The sequence below is a fragment of the Ammospiza nelsoni genome, chromosome 3 (genome assembly GCF_027579445.1).
Source record: "Ammospiza nelsoni isolate bAmmNel1 chromosome 3, bAmmNel1.pri, whole genome shotgun sequence".
Taxonomy (NCBI): domain Eukaryota; kingdom Metazoa; phylum Chordata; class Aves; order Passeriformes; family Passerellidae; genus Ammospiza; species Ammospiza nelsoni.
In genome coordinates this window covers 47722778-47747141 of record NC_080635.1, presented here as the reverse complement: position 1 = coordinate 47747141, position 24364 = coordinate 47722778, and the positions used below count along the sequence as shown (strand labels likewise).

Below are 24364 nucleotides of genomic sequence, written 5' to 3'. Positions count from 1 at the left end.
AAAAATACTTACATCCTTGCTCCAGCTAGGTGTGCAGAGCCATCTGCTCAACATGAGTTTGTATTGGACAGACTTTTCAGTAACTGATCCTGAAACAGTAGGGTAAGAGAAATTGTATCTCCAGTGTCTATCCCAGACTTTTACCTTCCCCTTCAAGAGTTTTATGTTCTTTGTGTACTCCAGGTCGCTTATATCATCAGATAGTGGCATATCAATGTAGTGTGTCATTATGGGTTGGGTTTGAAGGATGAACTAGAACTAGATTTCACTGCTGGTTTTTTTTCCTTGTGGAACATAAAAAAAATAATGCAGCAAGGTTAAATTTTGTGTTTTGGTGTCAGTACTTTATCTTGGATGCTGATTTATGATTTTTTACTTTCCTGTACAGTCTTTGTCAGGGATCTCTGTAAAAAAAAAGTATATACAGCAGGAAGTGGGTACCCTTCTTGGCTTTCAGAGATGCTCCTGTTTATTTTTTGTGAATGCTTAACATTATCACTTGGTCAAGTTTCAAAACTGGGATAACTTTAGAAATGTAGCAACTAAACAGAGCTAGCACCTTGCTACTTTCTAAATATATTAGAAAACATTTTGTCTTGTGCAGTCTCCAATCAGTAGAGCTATTCTGTTGTCCAGGAGTGTGACCAGGTGTGGCACCCGTGAAATTCAGTTTAATTGTGAAATTCAATATCTTCAGTCTCAAGCTAATGGTAGATTGGCTTTAAAACTGTGTGGTCAGTATTCATGCCTGTCTATTTCCTTTATTTATGTGAATTTAATCCGTTTTGTGGTCCTGAAGTGTCTACCTTCAGCATGTTTTGTAGATGACTGGGGGAAAAGTGTCCTTATCAGTACTATGTTCCTTCTGTCAAATTCCTCTCACTTCAATGTATATGGAGTCTGGACACAAATTAAAGGAAGACTTGATTAAGGATGTAGAAGAGATATTAGAGAAAAGTAATCTATTGAAATCTACTATTTACTCTTTTTCAATACTCCTTTGGTATTCTAAAATGGGAATATTGCTACAAAGCAGTGGCAGAAACTTTTCAGTACAGTTAACAGAATATGTTAACTTGTGAATGTGCAGCAGTTATTACTCATGTTTAATTCTAACTTTAGCAAAAAATAATTTGATATTTTATTTCATATTTGTTTAAAATGCTATGATAAGTTGAACAGCAAATACAAATTAAACTTTAGATTCCTTTCATTGGCACAGAGTGGAATAATTACAGTGCATTCCTTTTTCAAGCCTGACTGCTTGAATAGCTCTTTTATTGCTAATTTTGAGGAACAGTCTTTGATTTTATGTTGTCCAGAATGCCTTCTGAGGTTCATATTTTGTGTAAACTACTTTAAAAGTACAGAGAGAGAACAGGAAGAGTTAGTATGAAATGTTTGCGAGCTTCAGGCTCTATATCAAGCTTAAGTGCTATAGGAGCAATTGGGAGTAGTGGTGAGCATTGAAAATTATATGATCAGACTCAATTTTTACTTTTTTATATGATTCATTAATTTGTTTTTTTCTGTGAGCAGTTCTGTATGGATAGCATCTACAGTAGAACTCAAACAGTGCTGCCTTCAGAGACAGCACTGAGTAGGTGTCTCAGAAATTCTTGCTTCAGACAAGACCTCACACGTTAATTTCCAGAAGTGCATATAATTATGCTTTCATCACAAATGCAAATATGTTTTAATATTTATTCAAAATATAACAATCTTCAGCCAGTGCAGTGCTGCAGGCATGAGTTTAGCTGATTATTTTTCCCAGTGTCCTGTTCTCTTTATTGATTTGATTTGCAGATACCTGTGTGTACTTATGGAGGACACTGAGCCAAAACAATTGATTATCTACGGGGTTCAAGCTGTCTATGATTTGCAAGTCCATTTAAAATAATAAAACCCTATCATATGGGTGAGTGCAGATTTTAAAGGTGAAAAGTAACATCTCAATTTGGGTACTACTAGAGCATTCAAAGTTGCTTTAAAAACCTTCCACTTTTTAAGGGGGTGCATTATTACAGCTTTGAATTATATGACTGCTTTTTTTCACAGTTTATGGGAGCATGGTGCCAAAATAATTTTGATGTAGCTGATGTGGTAACAAATGGAGATGCTGCATATTAAGCATTTTAATGTGCTTTTAGTATTAGTAGATATCAGCAGAACTTATCAGTTTATAAAGCCTATAAACTTTACCTTAATTCAGGTTCCCCTTGCAAGTAATTGAAGGTCCAAGGCTAAAGAATGCGGTGTTGGAAACATCAAGGAAATGGACTGAGGAATGCTGTGCCCTTTGTTCTCCATATCCAGAAGCAAGTGGTTTTGCTTTCCCTGCACCCAGCTGTAACATGCAAAATAAAATGTGGCAAGCAGAAGGCCTCAGAGCTGGATAGGGTTTGTTGGAGTCAGGAACTTGGGACATTACATGAGAGAAATGCTGATGTCAGCACTGTGCATCTGCTGACAGGACAGCCATGTCTCCATTGTGTACTGAGGTCTTGCCCTGGCCATGTTTCATTATGTGCCAAGGAAAAATTCACAAGGTTTTCCTGAGGAAAGGACAGTTGGAAGTGAGTCCCTGGAGTTCCTCATCTGGCTGGTACACAGCTGCTTACCCACAAAAGTGAAGAGGTGCCTGCATGTAGAAAGGGGTAATTCAGCCTCCATGGTTTTGGAGGTTGGACACTGATTCCTTACAAGAGACACTTTGTACTCTCGGAAGAACAGCCCGTGCATCATTAATTCTGGCTTAGCTTTGCACCACTGTACTGCAACAGTAAACCTGTAAAAGTGGTGTTTCCTAACTCAGGCAGTAAATCTAGAAGCAAATTTGAAAGAGGTTAACAAGTACTGATAGCTCTTCTGAGGTGACAGGAAACATGATTCAGAGGAGAGAATGAATGTGTGTTTGTAATGAAAACTTGATTACAGAAGTTACCATCCCAAAAACTTTATTTAACAATTTTTTTTATAGCGGGTTTTATGTTGACCTAAGATTACAAGCAAAGCAATGTTTGCACATAATGTCTCTCATCAGCTGATATAAAAAAATATTTCATTTACAATCTACTTATTCATGGTAGCAGCTCTCTACTTCATAGTTAGCTGTAAATAGTGAGTTGAGGGCCCTTTTATGATTGTTGACTTTTAAATTTATTTTTAATATTTGCTATTTCACAGTATCTTCTGTAGTACAAAATTGGAGGGATGGATGGATGGATGGATGGATGGATGGATGGATGGATGGATGGATGGATGGATGGATGGATGGATGGATTTATTTTTTTACAGAATCTTTTTGCAGCTTTGCTCTTGTTTGTACTTGCTTTGTGTCTTACTTTATTTTCACAGAGAGCTGCTGTTGCTCCATCTGGGGAGCTGCTGTTTGGAAGGAGGACATGTTTGGGTGCATTGTGTCCCATCCCTCTACTCTGGGGCTGGTGCTGGCTGTGAGCCTGTGGACTATGAAAAAGCATGAAATACCATTTAGGTCTTAAAAGGCATTTGGCCAAAGGTATTGGAGAATTTGGAATGGTTTGGGTTGGAAGGGACCTTAAAGCTCATCTTGTTCCAACTCCCTCTGCCATGAGCAGGGACAACTTCCACTAGACCAGGATGCTCATAGCCCAATCCAGCCTGGCCCTTGGTTTGTCCATCTCAGCAATATTGCTGTGTCACTGGTTCAGCTTCTAAAAGATGCTCTGTTCTTGTGCCTTGGCAGTGTGCAGAATGTGACCCCAGGATTTTTTGTGTGCCTATTTGCTGTGCCTTCATCTCTGCCTCTGTCTTTCCAATTTTCCTTTTCTCCATCTCTAATTAGAGACTTGAACAACCACTCAGGCCAAGTTTCCTATGTTTTGTTGCATCCATCCAGTATCTACAATGCAAATTTGGGTTAGAAGTAGGATTTATCTCTTGGGTTTGTTCATGAGCCTTTCTCTTCCCTCTGTGTTTTGGGGCCAGAAATAAAATTTAAACGTAACCTGAGGAAAGAATATACTGTCTTCTGACAGAGATACCTGATAATATTATGAAAAGATTGTCATGTGGCATCTTTTATGCCTGCAAGAAAAACTTTTTGGTATCCAATGTCTATAGTTCATGTTTGCTGTCATAGAGAGGATGTTGGAGGCTGTCACTGGACACCCAGCTTGCAATTTGATGGCTTGTGGTTTGATGCCCACAAGCATCAAACAAAACTTGTTTTTTGATGTCACAGACTTGTTTGGTGCCTTGGAGAAAGCTGTGCAGGTCCCTTGTCTGATCCACAGCAGCAGTCTGGCCTCTTGCAGTGTTTGTTGTACAATTCTGCTGCAATTGAGGAAGCATTTGGAGGTGCACACATCTTTTCTACTATGCATATTCCTGAGTATTGAGGTTTTGAAGAAGTGGGCCATTCAGTAGACAATCTTACTGTGTCACTCCAACTGAGCTGCTGCTGCTGCTGGGCTTAAGGGGGTGAGGGGGAAAGGCAGCGTGATGCTGGGCTTTGGGAGCTCTTCATAATCCTTGGCACACCTGCCCTGTATGTGAGAAAGAAAATGCCTTGTAATGCTTTATGAGCTGAAGGATGTAACAAAAGCTTTCCTTCTTTAATACTGATTAGTAATGTGGAGGTTTCTTCCTGCTGAGCTTGATACTTTAAAATTAAATGGCTTAAACTTTCTGAAACCGTACGGAAACCAATGCTGGCCTGCCTGGCCTCTGTTCTGCCCCCATGAGCTTCACTTCTGGCCCTGGCACTCTGGACTAAGTGAAACAAAACAACCAGCTAGCATGGCCAGGGGCTGAATTTCCTTTTGTTGATGGACCCTACAGCTGTCCTGATGGATCTCACCAGGAAGTGCTTTTCTCTCAGCCCCACAGTGTGGCCACCAAGCTCCACACTCCCAAGTGTGGAGTTTGCTCTGAAGAAACAAGACTCGATCATTTTTCAAGGCAATTGTCATGTGTCCCAGTTCTCAGTGCTTCCTGAAAAAAACAGTGGGATTGAGTGATGGAGAGAGATACTTCACTACTGACATTATTTACTGTTTGCTCCCAACACAACTGTCAGGCATGGCTGTACCCTGTGATGCCTTGGTTGGAAACTTGCATTCTGACTTTGAGAGCCCAGCCAAGGTCAAAGTGGACATAAGGTAAGTGCCATGCAAAGGTATGTCTTATGTAGTTCCATAGAAAAGTGTCATCCATCTCCTGATCTATTGCCTCATGTTGGTTTTCATTCTCTTTCATTTAATTTCCTGGCTTTTCATCCTGTTCTTTCCTGGACCAATCCCTGTATTTGGCAGTAGGGTTGAACCTATTGATAATTGATTGCACACAGTGCTTGAGTTCAAGGCTTGAGACAGCATCTAGATCTCACCTGTTCATCAGTCTGCCACCCCATGGCAGCCATGCTTTTCTCTTGGATTTTGAAACAGTTGCATAATACTGGCCCAGGAGGTGCTGGGCTGCCATGTGGTGATTTCAGCTCAGTATCTTTTCATTTCACATGTGAAATTCATCTCATGAGACTGAGACAAAATGCATTAGTAATGCTTCAGAGCCGGGATTGCATCACGCCCAGCTGGAGGTGTCCTTGTTACTGGTTTACAGGGCTCCACTCCAGGATGCTCCCATTCTCTGTGGAGCTGTTAATGAGCTATGAATCCTGTGTTTGGCACCGGAATGGCACACCCTAGGGCTGACAGGGAATGGCTGATCTTGGCATTGCCCATCACTTGGTCACAACTGCAGTTTCCTGCCTAGTGTGGAAGGGCTTTCACTTCTGTGGCCAAAAGGAAGACATTGGCAAGCGGTGATTAATACTTTTTTCTGAATTTTGGTTTTATGACTCCAGATGAGTCTCAGGAAGGTAACACAGCTCATTTCACATCACAATTGGCTCCTGCTGTTATTACTGCCATGACCTAATTGTTTTTATTTTCATTTTAAGAGTAAAAGCATTTAAACCCAACCTTATAAAGACCAATGAATAAAACAGACCAGTGAAAAAGCTGTGACTGAGGGCTTGAGGTAGGTGGCATAAATGAGATTGCTCAGAAGCTTGTTTTGTCAGTCATTATTCATCTGTTAGCAACTCCTGTGTGATCCTCTAAAGTATCAGCCGTCACTCATGTTTGACTGGGCCTGCTCTGTGTGGGATTTCCCTCACCCCAAGCCCTCCTGTTGTGTGTTTAGCTACAAAAGCTGCTCCATACCTGCAGGTTTTGTTGGCTGCCTCTGTTGGTTTTTGTGTGGTGTTTTGAGAGGGTGCCTGCCAGCTGTCAGGACACAGGCACAGTTAAGCTCTCTCTGAATGTCCTTTAGCCCTAACGTGAGCCAACACACTTGCTGACCTTTTCCAGATGTTTTTTCACAAGCCTCCAGTACCTGGGTCAATGGAGTTTGCTTTACCTGCCCTTTTAGCACTTTCCAGTCAGGAGGAGATAAGCCTGCTGCCATGCTGTGAGGGGTTATACCACATTACAGCCACAGGTAGTTCCCAAACCGAGTGTTTCCTCATTTTCTCTTGACTTCCCTGCTAGTGTGTTTGATCATGCAAGGCTTGATGTAATGCACACAAGCTGCTGAGTCACCCCTGAGCTGGCAAGGTTTTGTTGTACTCTTAACCCAATGTAGAGTGTTCGGTCCCTAGGCAGGCAGGAGCAAAGCTGGTGCCTCTAGCTTCCTTCTGAATCGTGTGACGGCCAGCCTGGGGGAGCCTTTGCTCTCAGGGCAGGTTACCCTGCACTTCAGAGGCCATGTACTGCAGGGCAGTGTTTCCAGGCTGGGCCATGGCAGCACCCTGGGGATGCTCCAGCAAAAGACTCAGTGTTTAGAATCATGAATATGCTGAGCTGGAAGGGACATGTCAGAATCAAGTCCACTTCTGGCCCTGCACAGGACACACCTTGTGCCTGAAGGCATTGTCCAAACGCTTCTTGAATTCTGTCAGGCTTGGAGCTGTGACCACTTCCCTGGGGAGCCTGTTCCAGTGCCCAAGCATCCTCTGGGTTATGAACCTTTTCCTGATATCCAGCCTAAACCTCCCCTGATGCAGCTTCATGCCATTTTCTCAGGTCCTGTCACTGGTCTCAAGAGTGAAGAGATCACTGTCTGCCCCTCTGCTTTGCCTTGTGAGGATGTTGAAGATAATTACAGCAAGGTCTCCCCTCAGTCTCCTCTTCTCCAGGCTGAACAGACCACATGACCTCAGCTGATCCTCATACAGCTTCCTCTCAGACCCTTCACCATCCTCATGGCCCTTCTTTGGATGCTTTCTCATAGCTCTGTATCTTTTTTATATTATGGTGACCAAAACTGCACAGCACTTGAGGTTGGTCCTTTTGGATTGCAGCTCAGTGTCAATACAATGGAACATGCTTTTTATACATTATTTCACATATTTTAATAATAAAATTTTATTTTGTATATATATACATTTTTATAAATAAGACCTATACAATTTGTATGTCATAAATTTGTCTGTGTCCTCTGGAAAATTTGCTTTAGAAGCTGTTCAAGAAGGATGGGGATGTCTTCTGTTTTTCACGGATTATTTTACATATGGCAGATTTTAGAAAGCATGTGTAACTTTTGAGTATCAGTGCTAATGGCTCTGATGTAAATCTGCCTTGAAATGGGATAAACTGCATTCAAAACTGTATTGAGCCCTGAAAACCAAGAGCTGGGCACCACAAATGCAGCATTTCAAGCAGGCCTGAGAAATGAAATGGAGTATGGCACAGTATTGGGAATCATCTGCTGGCTTGTGGACAAATACAGGCTCCATCAGGAAATCCTGCCTTCAAGCCAGTTTTGCTGCTTCACTGGTGATGTGACAGCTGGACCCACAGGGTTATTTGTGCCTCTGGCAAGGAGCTTAGAAACAAGGCTGCAGGCAGGTTTCAGATGGCTGTGAGCTCAGGGCTCCAAGTGCTGAGTTGCACATCCAGCCTCTGCCTGGTGAGTGGAGAATTTTATTTTCAGTTCTGTTGAGATGTAGGAGCACAACCCAACTGCCTGGCTTTGGGCAGCTGTACAAGGCTCCCCAAAAATGCAAGGAAAGAAGGTATAAAAGAAAGGAATGCAGTAGGAGCTTGTGCTGGTTTATTCTGGGAGAAGTTTCCCCCTACATCTCCCCCTCCACCCCCCCATGCTGCCTTACAGTCGCATGCTGGGAATATTTGTTTCATATCCACCTAACTGCTGATTGACACATACAAGACAATAAACTTAATTAGTTAAAATCCCCTGTGTTCTGATTGACTGCCAATGTCCAAAGTCCACCAGGAAAGACATGGGAGATAACATTTGTAAGGCGAGGCTATCTGGGCTTGCAGAGTATTTTTTCAATTAATTTCTGCCTAAGGATTGGCTGTGATACTTATCCACTGGCAAACCTAGTTTCAGATTTCAGCTTTAAAATATAATTGGCAGCTCAGCAAATTCATAAAATTGATCCCCATTCACACTTATTTTTGGCTTGCGTTAAGAATGTGCCAACCTGGAACTCTAAACTTAACCCCGAGTGACTTTCCCAGGGCTGCTGCCCTGAAAGGAAAGCCTGGCAGCAGCGCCTGGGCCGCGGCCAAGATAAATCCTGAGCCGCCGATGGCAGGGCAGCCACAGCCTGAACTGCAGGTGACGGGAGAATAAAGAAACGGAATAAAGGGTAAATTTTGTAAAATGCGCCCTTTCTGAAACCTGTTATTGTGCATTTGTCTCTCAGTGCTCCGCAGCCTGACCCTGCTGCGGCCCAGAGCCCGCCCGAGCTGCTGTGAGCCCTGCAGGGCCGCTGGGCACAAACCGCGAGACAAGGCCAGGCGTGTATGGCGGGGTAACAGCGCCGCGATTCCAGCTCGCAGGAGGCTGCTGCAGCCTGAACTGCTGCTGGCATAGTCCAAGGTAAGGAAGCAAAAAGAGCCTTTGCATAATATCCACAGATGTTAAATTCAGCCGCGCGGTGAGATGTTCAGGCCCCAGACACACACATATGGAGGGATGGAGGGCCCGGCTCTCTCTCCCCAGGGGCCCGGGGGCTGACCCCGGCCTCGGGGCAGTTCAAGGATAAGGGCCAATCATGGAAATGGGAGGGAGTGCCTCAGGGACATAGGGACAGACATAGGAACGATCCAATGTGGGGTAACGTAGGAGAAGCTCCCCAGGGCCTTCACAGAAGGCACCAGAATTGGCTCGGCCGGTGAGATCGAGCCTCACCCGTGGCCGTTTCTTTCGGCCTGCGGGACCCTCTCAGGCCGGGTCCCCGGCAGGGGAGCGTCGGTGCCGAGCAGGCCGAGCCCGTCCTGCGGAGCCTGCGGCGCGCCGGGTCCCGGCGCTGCTCCCGCTGCTCCCGGGCAGCTCCCTCTGCTCTCAGGGCAGATGCCGCTGCTGCTCCCAGAGCAGATCCCGCTGCTGCTCCCAAGGCAGATCCCGCTGCTGCTCCCGGGGCAGCTCCTGCTGCCAGGATTTCCCCGAGCGCACGGCACCGGCCGTGTGTCAAAGCGGCCTCGGAGCAGCAAATCCTGCTTCTAGTGCTGCCACATTGACACCTTGTGGCGGACTTGGCCACCGTGTTTTCTAGAAATACGGGTGCATGTTTAGGGATGTCGGCTGCGGGACGTTCCCTGAAGGCTTCCATTTGGCTGTGGGCAAATTCAAACATTGGAAAGTCAAAGAGCAAAGTGCAGAGGCTGCCCTAAACCAGTGTCTCCCAAATACCATCCCGAGTTGCTTATCAATATCATAGAAGATGAACAGAAATAACAGAAATAACTTGATTATTTTTTCTACTGATGTAGAAAATTGGATTCTCTGCCCTTTTCCCCATAATATTGTTTATTTTACTTCAATTTAAACTGGTATTCACTTCTTTTCACCTTCTGTAAGGCTTAAATATGACCTAGGAAAGATGCTCTAAAGATTTAAAGATCTTACATCTGCTTCTTTAAGTGGAGCCAGGGCTCCAAATCCCACCACATGTCATACATTACGTTATGAACAAAAGGATATGCAGATGCTGAAGTTCTCAGAGAATGTTTCCCTGCTGGAAATAACATTTTTACAAGCTTCTGTATTCGCTTCAGCCTCTTCCTAACAGGACCTCCTGTGGGGAGAACTCAGTATTTCTCATTCTGATGATGGTTTTGAGTAACACTTACAATTGTCTGCCAATGGTTGTGTATATTTTGGCAATAACAAATCTGCTTCTCTACTAAATTTTCCTTAGCTCCAGTTTTAGAGCACTGAGGGAGGTGGACTGCAACCTTTGCCAGGGCATCATGGCACTCCTTAGGATTTAGATTTCCCTATAGCTGGAGAATGTGGTGTTATTTAATGAAGTGCATTTTGCTGTTTACCAGTTCAAGTGGTAAAAGCCATCACAATTCCTCTGGGCTTCTCCTGCTGCCCCCTTGGCAAGCCTTGGCTGTTCTTCAGTCCTTGTAGGCAGTTCTGGTCTCTGCACAGCTCTCCTCCCGACCATGCCAGGAGAACTTTAATTCCTGCAGTAAAACAAAGTCTAATCTGGAAACAAAATCACCAGATGGTGAAGTTATCTTCGTCCTGACTTTGTGCTCAGTGTTGTAGCTCATTTGGTTACTACCGCTGATGCTGCTTCTTATTTAGCACTTTTCTCAGTTGTTTGGAGTCTCTGCAGATATTAAATTACAGATTCTAAATTCAGCAAGCTGAGAGCTGCAGGAGAGCTGGGCCTGCTTTGCTCTGTCTTACAAGTGTGCAGATGGATGGCAGTCACCTTTTTCAGCCTTACTTTGCACATCAGGTCCTTTCCTGAACAAGGTTCATCCTACCATGTGTGACATTGAGTACTCGCTTCTTCAAGCTCTACTATTCATTAATTGTATTTAATGACTTTTTGTTATTTTCCTGAGAAAATCTACTTGTTTGTCCAGTGTGGCATTTTTTTATGCCATCCGTATTTTGCTGCCTGCTCCTAGTTTATCTTTTTCTTCTGCCATCAAGTGTGCTGATGCCCATTTGTCTTCTGTATGGAACCAGCAGTGTTAGTAATTGCCTTCAATGCCCAAACTAGGGAATTGTAGGTGCAATGGAAATCCTGAGCCCAGCAAGGATGGGAGAAGAAAGGGAAGATGAGGAAACAGTTTGGCTCAGGGAAAGAGGAGGAGCTGTAAGTGTGGTTAGGATGAACAATCCTGATGCCACCATTCATACACATCATCCAGTTTCCTGCCTGCACTGCCAGCCCTGAGGGGTTGTCCTGGCTCTGTGGCTCACTGCCTCACATGGGCTGTGTTCTCTCCCTGCTCTGCTCCACTGCCGTGTCCTTTGGGCTGCATTTGCAAAGTCAGCACATCAGCACATCTCACTGAAGAGCTCCTCTGAGCCTGCTGCAAGACTTCAAGGCAGTGAGCCCAGCTGGGGGTGGAGAAGGGATGTGGCTAAAATACTATTAAAAAATCCCTTTGCTATCAACTGCAAGCCACAGCACTTGCTCAATAATGCTAATGGTGCTGTAGTATTAAACTCTTCTCAAGGGTTCAAAGCATCCTGGTCCCCCCAGTGCATGGGAGATAGATCCCACAGCAGCCTTGTGTATCCATGAGTGAGTCAAGGGTCTGCCACACTTGGTGAAGTACAGGCCTTGTTCCTCCCAACATTTCTTAAGGCAGAGAGAAGTCATGTTCTATTTAATTTTTTGTGAGTAGTTCAAATATTTACATATAAATTGTGCCAGTTTTTGTGGGAACTGAGTTAAAATATTACCAGGACTTCTCAGAATAATTGGCAAATACAAGTATTTGATACCCAGCAAGATTATCAGCTTTATAGACTGTTTCATGGCATTAATTCTTATGGTACCTCAGCTCACCACATGAGTAGGCTTGTCACCCATGTTCTGTGAAGGAGAGAGTTCTGTATTTTAGCAGAGGTGGTGGGAGATGTGTTGGGGTGCCCAGGACTGCAGAGAGCACCCTCCTTCCTTCCCCCTTCTTATGCTGAGGAGCTATTGCAGGGCTGACCCAAGACTTCTCAGTGAAATATTTGTGTTTAGTTTCCCTAGCCCCTTGCAAGGGAGGGTGTCTCTGGCTTTCTGCCTTTTTGGGGAAGGGCTGAGTGTAGAGAAAGTAAAAGGATTTTTTTCTGTCTCCTTTTTTTTTTGGTTTTTTTTTTTTTTTCCCTGACTTTTTTTCTTGAAACGAACTTGGCAGCTCTGTAAGTCTCCCTTGGGAAAGCAGCCCATCTCCCGGAACATTGCTCTCAGCGCTTCCAGCTTCTTCTAAAAGAGCCTTGACAACCAAAAAGCAAAGAACATCAAGGGCTTTCTGAGCCTAAGAGTTATGGGCTCATTTGCAACTTGGCAGCGAGAGCTGGCCTCAAATGCATCTCAGCAGACACCAAACAGCAACAGCCTCTCAGCCCTGTGTCCAAGAGCTGCCGCCTCCCTTCTGTTCTCAGCCCTTTCCCTGCTCCAGGGGCCGACAAAGGCAGATAGAAATCCCTGCTCTGGAAAGTGCCAAAGGCCCTGCAGCAGGAGCTCCTGAGCCCCATGTGCTCGTGCTGTGGTGGAACAGGGAAGCACTCCCTGCTTTCTGTGGGCTCCTGGCCAGCAGCAGAGCTCCTCAGGCAGTGACACAGCGCTGCTGCTGAGCTGCCCTTCCAACAAAATCCCCATGAGAAACAACCCTCTGGTGAGCACAAGAGCCAAGAGAAATCAAGTTCTGTTTAGCACCAAGGTCTGATTTATTTTCTCAGACACTTTCTCAGCAGAGCACACATTCTATGTATTTTACAAAAAGATTCTCAGTAAATATGACAGAAATTAAAAGGAAAAAAATTAAACATTGAGAGGGCTTTGAACAACCACCAAATTCCTGTGCATCCTCAAAGGAAAAGGAGAAAAGTTCATGCACATCTCCAGCAAGCCAAGGGCACCATGTAAAGGCAGTGTGCCAATTTTCCCATGGATTTTTAAGTGCTTTGTGTATTGAAATATGTAACGTGCATGCCAGACATGAAAATTAATGTTGACATGCACAGTTACATCCTGCTCCATTGCTCTGTGTGTGTTTTCTGGATGCTGCCATTTGGAACTTGCTCTGTTTGGGTGGAAGGTATTTTTCCACTTGGCATCACGTTTTGTCTCCAGTATTTTTTGAGGTATGTCACAGAGAATTTATTCCATAGTTTTGTTTTAACTTCTGGTTTGTTAGAACTTCTAATCCTTATGTAATATGTAGTGGATAAATTTGTAAGCCATTCCAATAATGCATAGGAGATATGGAAAATACAGTCATGTTCTATGAATATAAGTTATACCTCCAAAATCCAAATTGCTGTTTCTTGGAGCCAACCATAGGGGCATAAGAAATTAAATAGACACAGTTTATTTATTTTCTGCAGATTCTTCAAACACCATCATAAAAAAAAACACCAAAAAACCAAAAGCTGGTGGTGGTTTCCAGAGGCAAACAGGTCAAACTATCACAGCTTTCAAAAAATTCATCATGTGATAATGTCACTAAGGGTAAATTACTGCTACCTTTGCAGAAGCAACAGAATTCCAGCTTCTCATTGAGGACTGTGTTTAATTCCTGCCTGGAACTAATCACCTGTACTCACTTCAGAGAAATGAGATACTGTAGGGTCAGAGAGCTTGAAAATCCCACCTGAATGTTGAAGCATCCGTTCTAAGATGACTGGGACTGGGGAAAAAAAGGAAACAAAACCAAAACCTAAACAAAATAACAACAAAAAAACCCCCCACCACATAAGTAAAACCCAGAAAATGAAGATATTATTGAGGACAAAGTGTTATAGATGTTACAGAACACATTTTATAATGTGTTAAAACATTTTTAAAACATGTCATACTGACATACTTAAACTTTGGTATAATGCCAAAAAGCCTCCAGGATCAACCTTGCTAATTGAATTGAACCTGAAGCATTCGGTGGAATGATACAGAGATTAGCAGCTTTACAGCTTACTGGAAATCAAACATGTCCTAACAGAACATGGTTTACTGTATAATTGCATTATGGGGCCACATTTGGTAGTTGAGAGTTAAGTCAACAATAGATTTCTTGTTCAGTGCAGGAGACACTTGTGCAGGAGACACTTTCAAGCTTTTTTATTTTTTTTCTCTTTAGCATCATCTGGACTTCTGGATTTTTTTAATTACCAGCCCCAAGCCCTCAGTCCACACCAGGACTTACATTGAAGATGACTTCCCTGATTTTATTTATGCTCTGTGTGTCCCTTTTCTGAGAAATGTACCTGTGTCTTCCTTCAGGTGCTCTGGTGCACCTCCAGCCCCTCTGGGGGTTCTGTGTGCTCTCAGCATGGCTTTAGAAGCACGAGATGTAGCTCTGAAAGCTCCCTGGCAGCGAGCTGGACTTGGATCAGGTGATGACAGGGACCCAGAGCTGCCTTCCAGCAGGAGCACAGCTCTGTGCTAGGGAACAGGCCAAACCACCTTCTGTGCTGGCTGAGCAAGCACAGTTCTTTTACAGAAGTTGAACCATAGGTTGGACTCTAAAATCACATCTAGTGTTTCAGGGTGTTAATGAAAATCTGTGCCATCCTCAATCCAGGCACCAGTGAGGTTCAAATGCTGGCAGCCCAGTAACCCTGAGCCCTCCTGTTCTCTTTCAGGGGAGGTGGAATGCAATTCCACTGCTGTGGGTGACAGCCTTTGCCTTGACTTGATGCTTGTATTTGTATTCCTGGAGCAGCTGTAATCCTTGCCATAACACCCTCTAAAAACAGTTAGTTAAGACTCAGATAAGCCTCAGTTAGTTAAGCCTCAGCATCTTCTTGCCCTGGGACTTGTGCTGATTGGGAATGGTTTGCTCTGGACGTTTCACAAATTTGAATGGACTTTCAATCATTAAAGTCCAGCCGGCAAGATCATAGAATCACAGAATTGTTTGACTTGGAAGGGACATAAAAGATCATGCAGTTCCAACATCCCTGCTGCCATGGGCAGGGACACCTTTCACCTTTCACCAGACCAGACTGTTCAGAGCCCCATCCAACCTGGCCTTAAACACTTCCAGGCATGGGGCATCCACAACTTCTCTGGGCAACCTGTTCTAGTGTCTCACCACCCACCCAATTAAGGATTTCATCCTCAAATCTAATCTAAACCTACCCCATCTCAGTTTGAAGCCATCTCCCTGTGTGCTGTCACTGGAGTTCCTGATTAAGAGTCCCTCTCTGGCTTCCTTGTAGGCTCTCTTCAGATGCTGGAAGGTTTCTATGAGGTCTCCATGCAAACTTCTCTTCTCCAGGCTGAACAGCCCCAACTTCCTGAGCCTGTCTTCACAGGGGAGGTGCTCCAGTGCCCTTATCCTGTATACTGGGGTACAGAGTCATCACCTGGCTCATCCCACTGTACGGATAAGGGGAGCACAGCTCCCTGTGTATGTTTATTTGCTGGGCAGAGGGTGGATTTGCAGCTGGGGTGTGCCAGTAGTCCCTGTAAGCGGCGGCACTGGGGTAGGCATGGGCGTTCTGGAATAATCCCGTTCCGTTGCTGGGCTCCAGCTGGGCGGGCTGCCCCGGGGGCTGGCCGGGCACACAGCGCTGCTGGAGCTGGGCGTGGGGATGGGGCTGAGCATGGGGATGGGAATGGGGCTCGCCGTACGGGGGCAGCCGGGCAGGGCACAGAGCCGGGCACTGCCGCAGCAGAGGCTGCTGGCTCTCCAGGGCCTGTTCGTGCTGAGCACCGCGAGGGAAGCAGCGGCTCCCGTGTCCTGCTCCGGGCACACCCGGGCGCTCCTGAGCCCAGCCGCGCTCCGGGCACGTCCCGCCGGGCACGGCCGGGAGCGCTCCTCGCTGGAAAGGGCACCCGGGAGAGCCGGGGCGCTGCAAGCCCCGAGGGGGATGAAGTGAGAGCAGCTTGTGCCTGAGGTCGGAGCAGGGCTGGGGGCTGTCCGTGACGCCCCTGTCCCGAGAGGTGCAGCGGGACCAGCTGCAGCCGTAGGTGTCCGCACGGATGGACACCGCTGACATCTTCTCCAGCAGCGGCTCTGGCTGCGGCAGGCGCGGGTCCCTCCGCAGGTCAGAGCCGGTGCTGCTGGGCCAGGTACGGGATGTCTGCTCCGAGCAGCCCCCCTGGGACCGGCCTGGGCAGCGGGAGGGCCCCGAGCAGCCTCGGGCTTCCCGCAGAGTTTCTGTGCAGGCGTCGCAAGGGGAGCACTGACACCTCTCCTCCTCCTTCCCCTGGGGTAACGGGACCTTTGTTTTGGCCCTGAGCTCATCAGCAACCGAAAGCTGAGCTTGATGTTGTCTCTCTGGGTGGTAAAATTTGCATTTGTTGCCATAGGTGCATTTTTTACCTGAAAGGATAAAAACAAATCAGACAGGAAGCTGTCACTAGCACCAACATCAATTAATGCACACATCACTTCTCCCCAGCACTGGGTGTGATAAACACAGAAAAAGAGGAAGTACTATTTTCAAACTCAGTACTGTTGACTCCAGATTTAAATATTGCTGATATTAATAGCAGGGTGAAGCAGCAGTGAAAGGAAGTCTCAGCTATTTTGGAAGTGTCTGATATTCGTGTTTCAGTTCCTGCACCCAGTGGGCTGAGAGGCCTGCTGCTGCAAAAGGTGGCTTTAAAAAATGGCACAGGGACTTATCTCTGAGAAACCTTCTCGTTGCTGGGGAGCTGTCAGGAGGGGAGAGAGGGAAAATGTTTGGATGGCCATTCCCAAGTGCTGCAGCAGAATCCACTCCACCAGGTGAGAAGTGTGTGTGAGCAGGACAACCAGCACAGCCACAGTGCCCATGGGTGCTGTGTGCAGGCAGGGATGGAGGGACCACAAACATCTGCTGCCTTTGCTGAGGCTGCAGCCACTCAAGCAGGAGGGGGAAAAGCATCACTCACACCTTGGAGCAAGCCCAGCCCAAGTGCTCACCACACGGAGCAGCACAGCATGTGGCTGAGGGAGAGCACTGCTGGGAAGCAGGGGGCACTTCACAGCATGGGGAGAAACCCACCATAAGGGCAAGGCTGCCATTTTTTCTCAGGAAGCACTGGCTTTTTGCTGAGGAAGTTACTTAAGGTGGGTCCGTGCCGGCCTAATGGATCGTCAGGAGGCATAAACCTGGAAAAGTAAAAGAAGCCATGGATGTGAGCACAGGTCTGTGCACACTGGATGTCTCAGTGAAGTGCATCTCCCCTGGACACCTCAGCTATTAAAAACTCAGGAGAGAAGAGAGGTTAGTGTGAAGAGACTGAGGAGCACTCCGCCCAGCCTCGCGGGCATGGTGGAAGAATGAAAACCTTCTCTCAGCAGGGATGGTGAAGGGCCAGAGAGACCAGCTTCTTGTCTCTTCTAGCAAGCCATGACTGCAGAAACACAGGGAAAAGTCCTTTTTGGTCATGTAGGGGAATTAAAAATACTGCCAGCCAACCTCCTCTCATGGATTTCATTCTGCTTCTTACAAGAAATAGAAATTAAAAGATACCAGCCCTTGGTTCAACATCACAAATTGGATTGGAAAGAAGCAAAGCTGGTCATTAATGCTGCCATTCAAAAGTTCATAGAAGAGTGACATGGGAGGTTTTAAGACCAAAGCTGAGGGAGTAGGACACTCAAGAAACAAGATAAGAAAAGCTGCAGTAAATCCTTTCATAAAAAGGCTCATGCATTCTGCTACTGATGGGAGGTACTCCGATGCTGGCCCATAATATTTAAATTCCAGGTTCTATAACACCATCATCCCCTACCTGTTACTGACAAAGGAGTACATGAGCAGTCGCTGCTCAATGAACCATTTCCACTCGGGGTTTTCATTCTGGAGATCCCGGTAGTGGTCATTGGAAACAATGACTCCGTCGCTCTGGTAAGCGACTTTCACTATGTAGCGATCGTCGTAGCAAACCACCCGCTTGCCCTTCACCTTCCTGGAGGGGGTGTACACCAGGATGGATTGCTTCTCCAGCTCCTCAAGGATGTGCTGATCTGGTGGGGGGATTGGCAGAAGTAGATGAGGGAAGTAAAAGAAATGAAAGAGGAACTAATTAATAAATTATGACCAGGTCTCAAACATCTGTTAGAAACCTACAACAATCTAAAGATATTTCAGCACTTTAGGAAAATCATGGTGCAATTTTCAAACGGTGGTTATTTGACAACTTGAAAATTAGATTATTTACAAAGAGGTTTTACTGAACCTGTAAATTCTGAGACATCCTTTTTTGATTTTTAAGTCTTATCTGTAAAAGAATGCCTTGAATTCTACGCCAGAGTCTGATACTGAATCCCTGCAGTGCCCTTTTTACCCTGCTAGATGCCAGAAGGCTCATAACCAGCCCTGATGTAAGCTTTGCGTGGAGATAAAATGTGTGTGATAAAATACATAAATAAACTTCTGCTGCTGTTGAGGACACTCTGACCTCCTGCCATTCCTCCTCTGCAGGAAGGCAGATCTGCCTCATCTGCAGACACCAAGCTGCTGGCACAAACCTGGCTGATTTCCAGACCAAATATTTCCCCACAAACCGAGTCTCACTCCCCTCTGCAGATTTCTGCTGATGCATTTTCCTCTCCTGGAAGGGGAGGGAGCCCATGCACCCTCTGTGCTGGGTGGCAGGCTGACAGATAGCAGCCATGCAGTAATGAGCATCACTGTCTCCTGGCAGGCCTCAAAGGCTCCACAGACTCATTGCAAGCTGACAAACTCCTTCTTTAACTCAGCTTGGCAGCACCTTGTGCTTGTTAAGCAGAAGGTTTAAAGCAGTGCAACAAAGCCTTGTAAGCACTTTTAGCTGCTAGCCAGGGGCATGAATGGGGCAATGAATTAATGACTCATTCAAGTGAGGGAGGCCTGGTACACAACTTGCACTGTGCTTGTCTTTACAGGAAAAACAACTGTACCGGGCTCTTCACAGCCCCTCTGTCTCCAAACTGCACCTGATGGCTGCCAAATTACCCCAGGATGGTGGCCTACCTGCAATGGGGCTGTCTTGTCGAGGGGGTTCCTTCCTCCAGAGTGGGACAAAAACCTTGATGTCAGTGTGCCCCCTCTCTCGGAACCAATCCACCGCCAGCTGGATGCCCCAGCAGGAGAACACCTCCTTGTTTCCATGACTGTAAAGAAAGAGAGAGGATGATGAGGCAAAGCTTTCATGAAGCTTAAAGTTCTCTTGAACTGAGCCAGTAATGAAAAGGCAAAATAAACAGCTTTTGTGTCATTCACCAGTTTCCAAGAAAACAACTGGCACGGTGTCCTGGTGGGACAGATCCAAACAGCTCCTCCAGCAGAGCCAAAGATTTATCTGAAACAGTTTGGATACTTAAAAATAGAGGTATCCTATCTCCCATTTCTGTGATCCAAGCCTATTCCTTCCATCTGTGTCTGGATGGACTTAAGTTCTAAAGTACCAACAAGATCTTAGGCCTTGTAAAACCCTTCACATGCCTTGTCTGAAAAAGGTGTTTGAGGGGTGAGAGTTTCTTCCTGCACAAGCAGAAACCTGTGAGGCTCCTGTGAGAAACAAAATGTGGGAATTTTCTTCTGTGGTAACAGGGCCATTGGAGATTTCAATGGCTGAAGGTGTGATCACAGGGCATTCCACTGGTGATCTTTTTTGGAAACATGAGACAAAATAAGGGGGAAGAAAAAAGGAGAAAGATAGAAAATACAGAGAACCAAAAAAGGGACAAGACATCAGTGGAGATAGCCACAGGCACCTCAGGCCCACTTTTATCTTCCTCTAGTTGTTGGATATTTTCTTCATTGCACAGAGAGGTAGGAAAGCCCTAAGACAAGTGCTCTAGAAGTGCCAGCAAGGTGGGTTCTGAAGAATTCAGTATGCAGTACCAGACAGAAAATAACCTCAAGGAAAACAGCTGGGGGTGACATCCTTCTAAATGTCCCTAAACCTTCCCTGAAAGCTCCTACTGCTTGACATTCACTTATCTAAAATTTGACTGCAGCACAGTGTATGTGTAAAGGAAGGTAGCTTGTTAACCACCTCTGCACAAGGAAATTAAAATTTAAAAATTGGTTAATTTAATTAATTTAAATTAATTTAATTTAAATTTGTACCCAAAATCCTAAGTGGATAAATGCCTTCACAGTATCTACAGAATGCTCATCCTTGTACTTTGACTTTTCTGCATATCTGCCAGTCTCACTCAGGCTTTCCCTTCTACAAAGGCCCTTGGGAATGACTCCCTTGGCTGCTCCACCCACCTGCACTGACAGACCAGTCAAGGGTGATGCCACAGTCTTAAATGAGTCTCCCACCACCCTCCCAGGGATTCATCTCTAGGATCTGTCTACACCAGCCTCATAACCAAAGCTGGTTTTACACCCAATAAAAGTTTCTGTCCTGAAATGGTGACCACAGACGAAAATAACACAGTTTGTAGGAAGAAACCTGGCTGCCTATCAAGAGCTACCAAGGCAATAGGAAGTCATTCAAAACCCTTAGCAATAATAAATGGTCTGATCTGCTTGACACATCTAATCTCCATTTTAGAACAGCTGTTTTGTTTGGTTTTAAAGGATGGGATCTTTCCAGGATATTCATAACATCATCTGGACTACTGAATTGGAACTTTGAGTGACTTTTTCATATAACTGCCTTTAAATGGCGGTCCAGGTACATCTTTGATGCCATGACTCCAAGTTCAGCAACATCTTTCTTAAATAGTGGCTACTTGTATGTATAATCCCGTGCAGAAAGTGAAGTACTCAAGCACAAGTGGGTCAGCTCCGAGTGGAGCAAGGAAAGTGAGGCACCTGGAACTTCTCATTATCAGCTGATGCAGCTGCTGCCACACCGCTGCAGCCAGAGCTGTGGCTGAACCCCCTGAACCAGGCTGCAGGTCCCCACGGAACACCAGGGACTGCTGTGCAATGGAGCAGGGCCCTCAGAGCTTCCCATCCTCCCTCTGTGGCATACACTGGCTCCTGCCAGTCACCATTCCTACAAAACCCTGGGGTCCATGGGCCATAACCCATCCATGATCTGTCATAGCTCAGTCTCATCTCTGCCTCTTGCCAGCAACAGGGTATACTGCACAGGGTCACCGACCTGCAGGGCCCATCTCTCAGAAAATGGAGCAGCAGTTTGGCATCTCTGTGACTCCAGCAGTTAATCCATCATTAGCATTCTTTTAAAATTGTGCCATTCCAGCTCCCTGGGAGGTAGTTTAGGCAAACCAACTCCTTTTGAAAACTGCAAATGGCCCAGTCTCCTTGTGGTCATGACACAACATCAGCCAAGGCTTTGTCAGAAAGGCCTAGGAGCAGGCCTCTGTGGCTACCACAGCTTTAAAACTAGGTGTAAGTGTAAGCACTAGGGGAGACAGCAGTGCGCAGTGAATATGGTTATGACACTTCCCTTTTTCTATTAATACAACTCCATTTATTTTTTCCACCAGCCTTGCTCAATTTCCCATGGGTAGGCTGGCAGGAGACAAAATTTCTCATTACACCTGATGGAAACACCAAGTGTACTGAGATATCTGATGAGTGAGACTAGCTGAAGGCAAGGTCATTTTCCATTCAGCTTCTCTGGGTAGGCTGACTGATGGCTGGAGACTGCCGAGCCAGTTCCTTTATTACCCTGGGGCATGTTACTCCTTTTCAAAACCTTGTGTTCTACAGTGGGTCCTCAATGCCAACTCCAAAATGCTCCAGCAATCCTAAGATATAAATGTAAATGCTTGAGATGCTTTTCTCCACACGGACAACTGCCCCTTGAAGCTCTAACTTCTCTATTGTTTCATTATTAAATTGCTGCTTCTGCTGCACTTCTATGGTTGTTGGTATTGATGATAATGGAGTTTTCCTTAGCAAGGGAACCTAACATCCCTTTCCCCTGACATCTGCAAACAGTCCTTCTCTGTCAGTCAGCAGCAATCCAGAAAAATTAAAGCAAGGATGCTGAAAGCACTGACCAGGCCTACCCCATTGGCCAAAGCAAATGCCATTCAGCACCACTTTGAAAGGCATCCAATAGAGGAAAGCAGCTGCTCCCTTTCAGTACCAGCTGAACTGACAAGCTCCATAGTCTCCTCTACCATCCACAGACTCATTATCAAGGCAGAGTTTGGGATGTCTGAGAAGAGCTGTAAAACCTTTGCCTTTCTGAAACTTAAAGCTGCTGGGCCTGAAGAGCTGAGAACAGAGCCCAGGGCCCACCATGGGTAATACTGACCCTGGCACAGTGACAGGGTGGGTGATGAGCCCAGCCACACTGCCTGAGTGGGGGCTCAGCTTTTTTGCAGAGAGGCAAGAAAGACACCTTGAGGAGGGGTTTGGGTGAAGAGGCAGAGCAGGGCAGGAGATCCTAACACCTGGCTACCAAGCTCATGGCCCAGACAAGGCCAAACAAATTTGCTCTGTTTTGTATTTCCCACTCCTCGTGAGCTGCCTTGAGCAGGGAACCTCTTGGCTTTGTCTGGGATTTCTCCCTTCACCCACAAGATGGCATAATTTGCTTAGTCTCATGTTTCTCTGGATGTGCTTGGCCACTTTTCGCTCCAGCCAGAGGGGATTTGGTCTCATCTCATCTCACAGGATGGCCAACAGAAGGAGGAAGCCTTCTTTTGCCCTGTCCCAGCCTGCAGGGGTGGGCTTGGCCCTGCTGAGTGGACAGGGAAGTTTACAGAGAAAACAGATGGACAGCCAGTGCATCCTGGACTCTTGGCTCTGTATTGCTTGGATAAACAGAGGCCAGCGCACTGCTGCCTTGGGACATCCCATCCACAGGGACATGCCACGCTCCCCACCTGTAAGAGCACTTTGACAGTGCCAGGGCTGTGCTCAGGAAATGTAATTGGCCAGCAGGGGTTGATGCGACATTTCCCAGAAACAGACTGACTGAGGAGGAAACGAATCTATTCAATACAAGTCAACTATCAATGCCCTGATATTTACCTAAAACAGAAGCCAAATAGAAATCCAACAAAAATTATACAAACCTGGAAATGTTCCCAGCTTGTACAGTTTTAGTTGGTTTTCTATTTGGCTTCCATTTACTTTTGGAATTTACTTGCAGGACAAAGCAGTAAAACTGTGATAATGTTAGAAACCACAGCCACCTGCCTTTATTTCCCCTCTCCTTAGATTAGTTGGGTGGTCTGTCTGCCTGTTCATTAGATTTTGCCTGGAAACATCTCAGGTTTAGAAATCCTAGGTGCCCATTTGGAAAGGGTGTGTAATTTACTGGTGAGCTCCAAGGGGGAGACACTGCCAGAACCGGTGGGCAGAGGCTACCTTAGAGCAGGTCAGAATGCAGAGCCAGCCAGTGTTTGCATGTGATGTGCATGTCCATGGGCATCCAGACAGCAGGTCCTTAAAAGCTGTGCATCAGCCAAAGAACAGGAACAAGCAATAGTTCATACATCAAATGCATCAATGCACCTCTTACCTGAAGGAAAAACACACTTCAAGCCATCAGTTTTAAAAGTCCAAAGCTTCAGAGGAAGCGAGGTGCCTTTCAGGAAATGAACTTACCTCATGGCAACATTGCTGCCATCGATCACAATGGGCCTCAGGGAGTCAGAAGAATCACTTTCATCTTCTCCAGGCCACTTCAGCCCTGGGGAGGTGCTGCACGACCCACGGGCTACCAGCTTCAGCTGGGAAGGCTGAGCCTGGTCCTCTGGAGCCTGAGGTTTGCTCCCCATCCGAATCAGCTCCTTCAGCACATCATCCTCCAGGGCCTCTTGGCCCAGGTTCTCCAGCACTTTGCAGATGTCCTGCTTACCATAGCCCAACTTGCAGAAAAAATCCATCTTGCTCTGGTGCACTTCCACTCCTGCCGCAGAAACTTTTCTGGAGTGCGGTGGTGCTGCTTTGCTGGAAATTGAACCGGCCAGTGCCATTTTAGCAAGTATTTATGCTCCTTTAAGTCTGATGATCCTGTCTTCCCAGCCGTGTCCCACAGGCATCAGCTTCAGGGAGGGAAAGATTAGCAACAACAAAACACAAGCATTAAGGAAGAACATGCAATCATCTCAATCCTTTGCCTAGAGCACAGCAGAGGCCAGCAGATTAGCTGTGTTCTCTCTGAGGAGACTGCCCAGCCTTCTCTCAGCATTAAAGCATTTTCTGCTCCGCTCTTAACTATAAAAGCAGCAGAGTGTCCCATGTGATGTTCGTCACCCTCCCAGCATTATGTCAGACAGGTGTCACTTGACTGGTGAGCGATGCCAGGCTGCTGTGCGCAGACAGGCTGCATGCATGAGTTGGTTCTTCAGACTTATCTCACAGGAAATGACACAAAGGGGATTTTCAATCTGCTCTGTGGTTCCTCAGCCCCAGATAAATATCTGTCAAGTTTTACTGGATGGGCTCAGATGCCATAGCAACTTAACAAGCATAGCAAATTTCATCCAGTGATTTAAGGAAACAT

General features: G+C 46.0%; 1 protein-coding gene across 1 annotated transcript; it reads right to left on the bottom strand.

Moving 5' to 3' along the window:
* Positions 1–15093: 15093 nt before the first annotated feature.
* ZC3H12D (zinc finger CCCH-type containing 12D) lies at positions 15094–24152 on the bottom strand. The gene is made up of 5 exons (XM_059468786.1): positions 23464–24152; positions 18940–19079; positions 17717–17951; positions 16984–17090; positions 15094–16316 (listed from the first exon to the last, which is right to left on the bottom strand). Exons 1-5 carry the CDS (start codon positions 23832–23834, stop codon positions 15298–15300), a joined length of 1872 nt encoding a protein of 623 aa, XP_059324769.1. The 5' UTR covers positions 23835–24152; the 3' UTR covers positions 15094–15297.
* Between the last annotated feature and the right edge of the window lie 212 nt (positions 24153–24364).

What these genes read in the sequence shown, in the direction of transcription:
- ZC3H12D (XM_059468786.1), bottom strand. Translation starts at nt 23,834, where the DNA reads ATGGCACTGGCCGGTTCAATTTCCAGCAAAGCAGCACCACCGCACTCC. An exon ending in ACAAGACAGCCCCATTGCAG is followed by an intron (nt 17,952 to 18,939) that starts GTAGGCCACCAT and finishes TCCCCCCACCAG; the next exon opens with ATCAGCACATCCTTGAGGAG. An exon ending in ATGGCAGCCTTGCCCTTATG is followed by an intron (nt 16,317 to 16,983) that starts GTGGGTTTCTCC and finishes TTATCCTTTCAG; the next exon opens with GTAAAAAATGCACCTATGGC.